Source organism: Rhipicephalus sanguineus, chromosome 3, assembly GCF_013339695.2.
Source record: "Rhipicephalus sanguineus isolate Rsan-2018 chromosome 3, BIME_Rsan_1.4, whole genome shotgun sequence".
Classification (NCBI taxonomy): Eukaryota; Metazoa; Arthropoda; class Arachnida; order Ixodida; family Ixodidae; genus Rhipicephalus; species Rhipicephalus sanguineus.
In genome coordinates this window covers 65174835-65183246 of record NC_051178.1, presented here as the reverse complement: position 1 = coordinate 65183246, position 8412 = coordinate 65174835, and the positions used below count along the sequence as shown (strand labels likewise).

The 8412-nt window shown below is 46.1% G+C and overlaps 1 protein-coding gene across 1 annotated transcript; it reads left to right on the top strand.

Moving 5' to 3' along the window:
- Positions 1-508: 508 nt before the first annotated feature.
- Positions 509-8154, top strand: LOC119385525 (leucine-rich repeat-containing protein 4C-like). Its single transcript, XM_049413220.1, has 2 exons — positions 509-940; positions 5463-8154. The coding sequence occupies exon 2, from the start codon at positions 5940-5942 to the stop codon at positions 7566-7568; it is 1629 nt and encodes a 542-aa protein (XP_049269177.1). The 5' UTR covers positions 509-940; positions 5463-5939; the 3' UTR covers positions 7569-8154.
- Positions 8155-8412: the final 258 nt, after the last annotated feature.

Sequence of the window (8412 nt, the reverse complement as noted above, 5' to 3'; positions counted from 1 at the left end):
TGTTTCACTTCTTTATTACAGGGTAACTGCCGTTTCCTGGTGCTTCCTGTCATCGATACGGGCAGGGAGTGACTACACCTGGCTCCAGAGGACAGAAAGGAAGAGGCCCAGATCAAAACCTTTTCGACGTGCAAGGGCTATTTCAAGCCAGGCGATACTAGTAAGCAAGACAGGAAAACTGCTTGTCGACATCAGGGCCTTGTCCCGTGACTCCATCATAAAGTGCAACATAACAAGACAGCAACAGGTGGGCATATTTACCAGGCCTACCCTCTTTGATGCCACACAACTTGTACCTAAGCAAGAAGATGCAGGCACGCTTCAGTAAGGAAATGCGCCATGAACTGATGTCCTGATTGGCGAAAAAGTGGAAAGACAGCAAAGACAAAGCCCCGAAAGGAGTCTGATACTTAGCATCTGATAACTTTCCTGAGAAGACCAAAAAATGAGGTGCAACAAGAAAAGTTCACCCACAAGGATGCCACTCATGCAGGTTATGAATACCATTGCTAAGCCAGGAGGCATTGCCATTCTGCTTGTTGTGTGTTGCCTTCTCAAAGCAACGAGCGCAGAGTGTCCCAGCGCCTGCTTCTGTGACAGTGAAAGCCAGTACGTCAGCTGCGTCGGAGACAGCGCCTCACAAGCGCCACAAGACCTGCCCAGATCATGCGAGAGGCTCGAACTGCGCAACTTTGCGGTAGATGCGCTCACGCAGCACCTACTCAGTGGAGTACCAGCTCTCAAGCAATTGAAGTTGCAGCAAAGTAGAACAAGGGTGGTCGAACATGGGGCCTTGGCCGAGCTGGTTTTGCTGCAACGACTTGACCTGAGCCAAAACTTACTGGAGAATCTGACATTGGGAACGTTCAAAGGACTACAGCAACTCAAGTACCTTGACGTGTCCTGAAATCAACTGGCACACATTGACGGTGCCTTTTCAGTAAGTACCGCACGCGTAGATTAGACTTCCTTCAAGACAAATTGCGACGTATTGGGAAAAGTTGTTTTTCTTATCAGAAGTATCGCAAACGACAACAGACAATATGCCAGCTGTACCCAATTTCTTGCTTGAAAACAGAATAAAGCAGGTTTACAATGTGAAGGTAATTACAAAAGGAGCATTTATTTGACTCTGCATTATTGAAAATTTTGACTTTAAGCCCTGTTGTTTGGTTTTCTCGTATACGCGATGGTTATTTGCAGCTGTTTTGCAATTCGATGTGCCAACACAAATAAAGACATCTTCGTTTTCATTTGTGATGTGAGGACGATTTTACCAGGGGATTTTGGTCTGGCAGCTCTCTGGAATACATCATGCTTCCAGCACGTCACTATGACGTCGTATCTAATCGGGACCGGAACTAGCTGGCTGCCAGAATTCGGATATACATCCTAGCCAGCTGCTGCGCGTAACAGCCAGATGCCATTACTGTTTTACGATAGGCTGTTCAACAGATAGAAGCAGCACCTGTGTTGATCCCAAGCTGTCTGGAGATTACAGGAAATTTTTTTTCATTTAGCAACACAATGATAACAACATGCTGGCAGCTCCTCTCTCCACAATCGAGTCCTACAGCATTTCACCAAAGGTAACGATGAACAAAATGTAGAATGAATTGGCACATTGGACCAGGATCCCTCATGAAATAGCTGGCTTTCGTCTTTCGATCTCAGCCCCTACAAAAACAATTTATCCTGTTAAAAATACCAAAAAAAAGATGGTTGGTCCCTCTGTCAGGAATCGGTATAACACGAAAGTGAAACGTGTCGTCACAGAAGTAGTTCATTGCTTTAATGCATTGGTATGTCGGAGCTTGTATAATGTCTATTGTTGTTTGGCAGATGTAGCACCGCCTGACGTGGACGCACTCACATTGACGCCTAGTGGCACATCTCCGTACCGACGACTAACGCCCATCATGATTTAATCCTTGCGGTAGCTGAAGTTCTTAACATTTACGTGGACACCGCATGTGGGGAAACTTACGCAAATGTGGCATCAACAAGCACATAATAACACTGATACTCGATATGCACTCCTCGAAAGCGTCGTGAAACGCGAAGAGAAATGCTACGCGCGTTGTGTCTAGCCCGGCAGTTAATTCTCACAGGGCGAGCGGGGAACGCGGTGCGACAGCCAGGCGAGCGTCCGAGAGCTATTTTTCGATATGTATGGATGCTGTGAGCGAGGCTTGGGCTTAAGCCACCACCTAGCGGTGCTTTAAACGAAATTACGCTTCTCTTGGAAACGCGCCGAATGGGATGGTCGCAGCAACGGCGCGTTTTTTTTTTTGTTTGTTTTGTTTTACGAGCCTGGTGGCACACATGTCACCAACCCGTTATAAAGGGGACGCTCATAGCATCTATCCATCCATGCATGCAAGAGCACCGAGAGAGGAAAGTGTCAAAGATAAAAGGCGCGCTCATGTAGCCTCCGTTACGTGTTTGGCGGTAGCTCAGTGGGCTAAACGCCCACCAGCCATCATCGCGGCCGAGAGGTCATGGGTTCGTCTCCTGTCAACGGAACTTTTTCTTATAGTTTTTTCTTTGTCATTTGATGGCGCTCATTTTTCTGAAATATTTTCGTGACGGAAATACGTCATGAAAATCTTGGTGGACCCCGGCATAAAACACTTTCGTGTTAAAATGGACAAGCTGGCAACTTTTTCAGACTCAAAGTGAGATCCAGCTCAAATGCGTGCAGTTTTCCAACCTACCTACCCTGCAGATGAGAGCTGCGTACAATGGTTCTATTGTCACTATTAAAGCACTGCACGGGCTCGGACCTACCTGAAAACCCGGGCACGGGTTTAATGGAAGGTACTTTATCAAGTGGTACTTTACCTGGTAAAACCCCGGCCCGGGCTTTACTAGGTAAGGTAGCTTTCACGGCGGGCCGGATCTTCGGGCTTAAGGTCGGGACCGGGTTTGAGGTGGTAGGCCCGGGTCCGGCTGGGCTTGGACATGGTTCAGGTCTTAAGATTGTTCCACATATGTTGTGCATAAATATATGTTCCACATAATTTATCTCGAAAAAACACGTTTTTTTTTTATGTGAGACAAGCTATTTGGGACGTTTTATGAGCAACAAGTGCTGAACATCTTTTGCTTCTTGCATATGGGGCTACTTGATAGACTAGCCGCTTATATAGTTAACATCTCACTATTCAGTGTCTTATTAATTGCATTCGTATTACTTGATATCCGAAATATTATTTTCAAATCGCAGTAATAAATGTAATATAATAAATTGATATCTATGACTTATCATCGGAAAAGTGATCACACAGCTCCAAAGCAGGGCAACGTTCTTGAAAGTTCTCGCAGTCCACTAAACCCAAAGGTTCGCGCGCAGTCTCGTTACATAGCATCACGATAAAGACCCATTCTTTTTCCGTGACTCCGTCACGGCTCCCAGTGATCATGTGACGCGACTTGTGCATGCACAGCCTGCTATGTGTGCCCAAAGGCCCAGCAACACTTTTCAAAGTAATCGTCGAATGGCCTTCATTAAAAGAGCCTGTTGCCTCACGAATTGACTCGTTCAGAATATTCTAGAATCCGTCAAGTACGAGCGGAGTTACAGGGATCTGTCGCACGCTTCAAGCGCTTTCTCTATCCTTTCGTACTAACGAGCCGCTGAAAGCTACGCTGCGAAGGGGAGTCACAAGGGGGCCAGAAGATGCGTCCCTTCACCTTCATCAGCGCGCGTCATGACATTGAGCACTTTCCTTTTTTTTTCTTCGAACACGCGGGTTTCTTTCAGTGTGATCGCGAGCTCGCGAGTGGGCACGTGGCAGCATCCCAGTGGCTGCCACGGTAACTATAGGAAGCTCACGATGCTCAAATCAGCCAATGTCCGCGGACTTTGTGTTTATAACGCGGCCATTTTGGGTATATGGCATCATTTGTCGAGAGAAGAGGGAGCGATTTCTAGCTGACTGAGAATCAACTGTAAATTCCAGGTCGCGTACTGCGCTATAATGTTTGGCCGGCGTGTTGTCAGGAGCCCCGATTATAGATCGAGAGCCTTTTCTGACCATGCTCAAAAAGTGTTGCAGGGCCCCTTTAACTGTCTGCGCTTTCGTCGTGTTCCGCTATATGGTGCGAAAGCTACATGATACTGCCGCAACAGCGTTGGAATGTGCAGGAACAGCATAAGTCCATTAAACAAGGTGTGGGAAAAATTATATTCACTTGACGATATATCTGGCTTGAAAAAAGACACGAATACCATGGCGGGGGGTGATGTCACCTTACCTAGAACCATATGCATACAATGAGTAAACATCGAGAAGTCTATTCGCGCCTTCATTGCCAAAATATAACGAATCCCGAAAATAGATCGAAATCCCTTCGTCGACCTCCTGCCAGTCCTACCCGCATAGTTCAATCGCTACCTTCTACCGGTACAACATCGTTAGCAAGGCATACACCACTATAATGTGAAAAACGAGCACTGTAAAAACCGTGCATAACATGGACTGCTGAAACCTGCAAGGAGAATACATTAAAGAGGAGTTTTATAGAATATATTAAAGAGTAACACGACGTTCGGAACAAGAGAAATGAAAGTATGAACTGGAAAGCTATGTTCATTCTCCGAAGTCCGCATAGACGTCCGAAATTTGCTCCAGTGGTGGAAGTCTGAGCACTACGACTGCCAACACCTTCACAATTCGCAAGACAGATTTCGTGCGCCCATGCAGCCAGCGCAAGCAGCTCAAGACTTTAGCGTGCCAGGATATGTGATGCAACAGCGCATGACGTGCTTGCAGCCGGAATCTCTTGATAGTTTTACTTTTCGCACAATAACATCTGTAACACAATAACAGCTGTAAACTATGCCACAAAAAACTTATAGACTTTATATACTAGCAGGAGTGTCATATATGGAAATAATGGTATAACAAGTAGTTTTTCTTTTGTCGCCCTTTCCGCTGTTTATATGTACTGACAAAAGTATATAGCCTACGCGGTGCACGGAGTTCGTTATCATATTTATCTAGGTTAGCGTATTTACAACAAAGGTAGTAAATTTGGATTTTTTCCTCTAGTTCTCTTGCCTTGGTAAGGTGCTACTATGCTGAAGAAAGGTGCTACATATCAAGAAGAGTGCGTGGTAATAAAAAGAAGAGTGCAGCGTAATAAAAACAAAGTGAAAAGAGTGTTTTGTTCTCCGTCTCCTGTGTTGTTATTGCGCTCCCTGTTGAAGCTGAACTCAAGCTGCAAATCGCTTTTCTTGCTACAACGTATGCTGCCAAACGCTCTTGATGTATCTATTCTATATGCAGAAAAAATTGTCACAGAAGAAATTGGCCGAGAATCACGGCCCGTGCAGTCCTCTAGTCACCATGCATTGAACTCTTCACTATACTGTATGACATGTTCCCAGTGGTTTATTCAAATGCACATTTTAATCTGTGCCCCCCCCCCCCCTTGTCCCTTCTCTTTCTTATAAGGGCCTGGGCAACCTGGAGCAGCTGATTCTTCACAACAACCTGCTCACCCAGCTAAATACCTACACATTCACAGGCCTGCAGCAGATCAAGTACCTGAACCTGGACTCGAACCTTCTCTCGAGCGTAGAAGCGGGTGCCTTCCAGAACCTGTCAAATCTCGGACACGTCATCTTCAGCAACAACCCACTTACGAGCCTTTCTCGTCTCAACTTCTTTGGCTCACGCCTGCAGTATATTGATGCTTCTCACGTCGGGCTTGAGCGCATACCGCAAAGCCTCACCCATTACGTTCGAGACATCAGGCTCAGCCGCAACAATATCACTCACATAACTCTCGGTGACCTGGAGAGCTACCCACACCTTAGTTTACTTGTGCTAGATGACAATGCCATTGAAGATGTGGAAGATGATGCGCTTGGTCGGCTGGAGTACCTTGCCAGGCTCTGGCTTAACGGCAACAGGCTCACAAAGATCCCGATGAACCTACCACAAACACTAGTTGCTCTCTACATAGAGGAGAACTCGATAACCGAGCTGCCAGCCAACAGCTTTCTTGGACTATCCGAATTGGAGCAATTGTTTCTGCAGCGAAACCAAATCAGAAACATTTCAGAGAGTGCCCTGAGCGATCTTACGAATCTGAAGACCCTCGACCTACAGGCAAACCTCTTACAACATTTGCCCAACCACGTTTTCAGCAATCTCAGCAACTTACAGACGCTCGACATTTCTCAGAATCTGCTGCAGTTACTGGAGCCCCAGTGCTTTCAAGGGCTTGATGCACTCAAAACACTGCAGATGTCTCGAATAGCGTACAAAGTGGAGTTCCAAGAATACGTCTTCGATCCGCTGAAGATGCTAATCAAGCTTGAAATGTACGACAGCAGCGATCTAGTGGCCAACATAACCAAATCGCCGAGAACACTACACAGCTTGAGGAACGTCCAGGAGCTGAATATTATGCACAATAAGCTCACACATTTGCCACCAGATTTCCCGTCTTTCTTCCCAAAACTGAAGGTTCTCAAAGTGGGAGGCAACACGTTTCACTGTGGCCCTGAAGTGGGATGGTTCTCGGAATGGATAAAGACGTCGAACATCCAGTTTTACAGCAGCTACAGCATAAGATGCGCATCACCATTCACACTGCATTTCAAGCCTGTCATGTTATTAAAAGAGGAAGACTTTGTTAAGATCACCACAAAAAGTGCACCAATGCCTCAAGTAAAGGGTGCTGCCTTGATCAAAAGGGTTCCCTTGACAAACGTCCCAGAGTCAATCACTGTCTCTGAAATCCTGACACCAATTAATATATCTGCGCCTTCAACACTAACAAGCATTTCCACGATGAGGGCAAGATTAAAATCAGGTGAGCCAACATCAATTGTGTCGAGTAATCAGACAAGCATTTTTGCAGCTGACAGCGTGACAGCTCTAAAGGCCGCTGAAGATTTGTTTCAAACACCACAGACACAAGAAGCCCTAAATATTACTGCACAAATGACAGGTGACCAGAAAGCAAGCAATGGGAGCTTAATAGCTCACCTCGAAAGTAATCTGACATCTGCAACAGATAGAAGCATTACTGACAGCACAGGTAACGTTACTCTTCCTACAGTGATGACTCAGCACACCATGACGACGATGCTGAATTACATCTGGGAACCCCCAACAGTTGAAACGGCTGTACCAGCTCCAACAACAACAAGAAATAACCATACTTCCTTATCCTTCAATGCACCCCAAAGCCTACTGCTTGCACCACCAGTGGCTGAAAAACAACGGCAGGAGACAAGCTCCGAAGGGAACTCCACAATCACTTCGAGAGTCATTACTGGCTGCAGCTTTTTGCTCTTCGTTGCCCTCGTAACCACAGTGTTTCTGCTGCAGGCGCGCCACAACTGCATGGGCTGCCGCGAACGGTATGCCCGCACCCAGCGGAGCAGCAGCATCTCTTACCGTCCTCAGCACGACGAGGTGAACATCTTGACTGTGTCAGAGGGTACGGTCGATGGAAGGACTAGTGTGCAGCGCGGCATTCGAAACAAGCTCTACTTCGCAGTCGAGGGTGGTGGTCCTCACGATGTGTCCAATGAACCGCACTAACAAGAACTGATTCCTCGCTCCTTGAGTGACAGTGAGTGGTGCAGTGGTCGCGTGTGTATATAAACTTGGACGTCTACTGTGACGTGCTATTTGTGTCCGTAAGTGGACGCCAGAAAAATGTGACTACCAACAGCCATAAAGACCAAAGGCGTGCGCTTCGCGGCAGCAGGCTTCGATTCTGTGCCAAAGATATAGGGTATCTCCCGCAACCGAGCCACTTACGTTCTTGACAAAAATGTCATGGGACAGTTAAGGAACGTTGGCAGCATTGCCATGACAGGAACAACAGCGCTTGTTAAAAGCGAACCTCCAGTTTTTCGAAATTTGTGTGCGTGTGCGTGCAGAAAGAGCTTGTCAATTCCAAAATTCCAGGAGACATAGACTCTCGATGTTCCCTGAAGCGAGATACTGAATTAGGCTTGTAATGACTGCGAGGGTGAGTATACACAAACACAAAGCAAGTATTTTTGTAAATGAAGAGAATCATTTGGCAGCATGGTATATTACAATGCTCCTGTCTACTCGTTTCCTCCTATCATGCAGCGAATGTTTATACATGTTCAATAAAGTATCTACTCGAAGCTTTGGGGCCATGGAAACATGGCAAAAAAACACGGTCATAAACAAGTCTACCCGTTTCAGTAGCAACACCGCAATGAACTAAATTTATAAATTCATATGTCACATATTCGCTACGCTGTTCACAATTCTTTTACCTTTTCTACGTAATGAATCAACTTGCTTTAGGAATAGTAGATAGACGCTTACTTCAAATGAACATTAAAGAAACGCAGCATAGAGCTTCTGAAGGCTTTTATTAAGACCCGAAAAGGATACACCGTCT

What these genes read in the sequence shown, in the direction of transcription:
- LOC119385525 (XM_049413220.1), top strand. Translation starts at nt 5,940, where the DNA reads ATGAACCTACCACAAACACTAGTTGCTCTCTACATAGAGGAGAACTCG.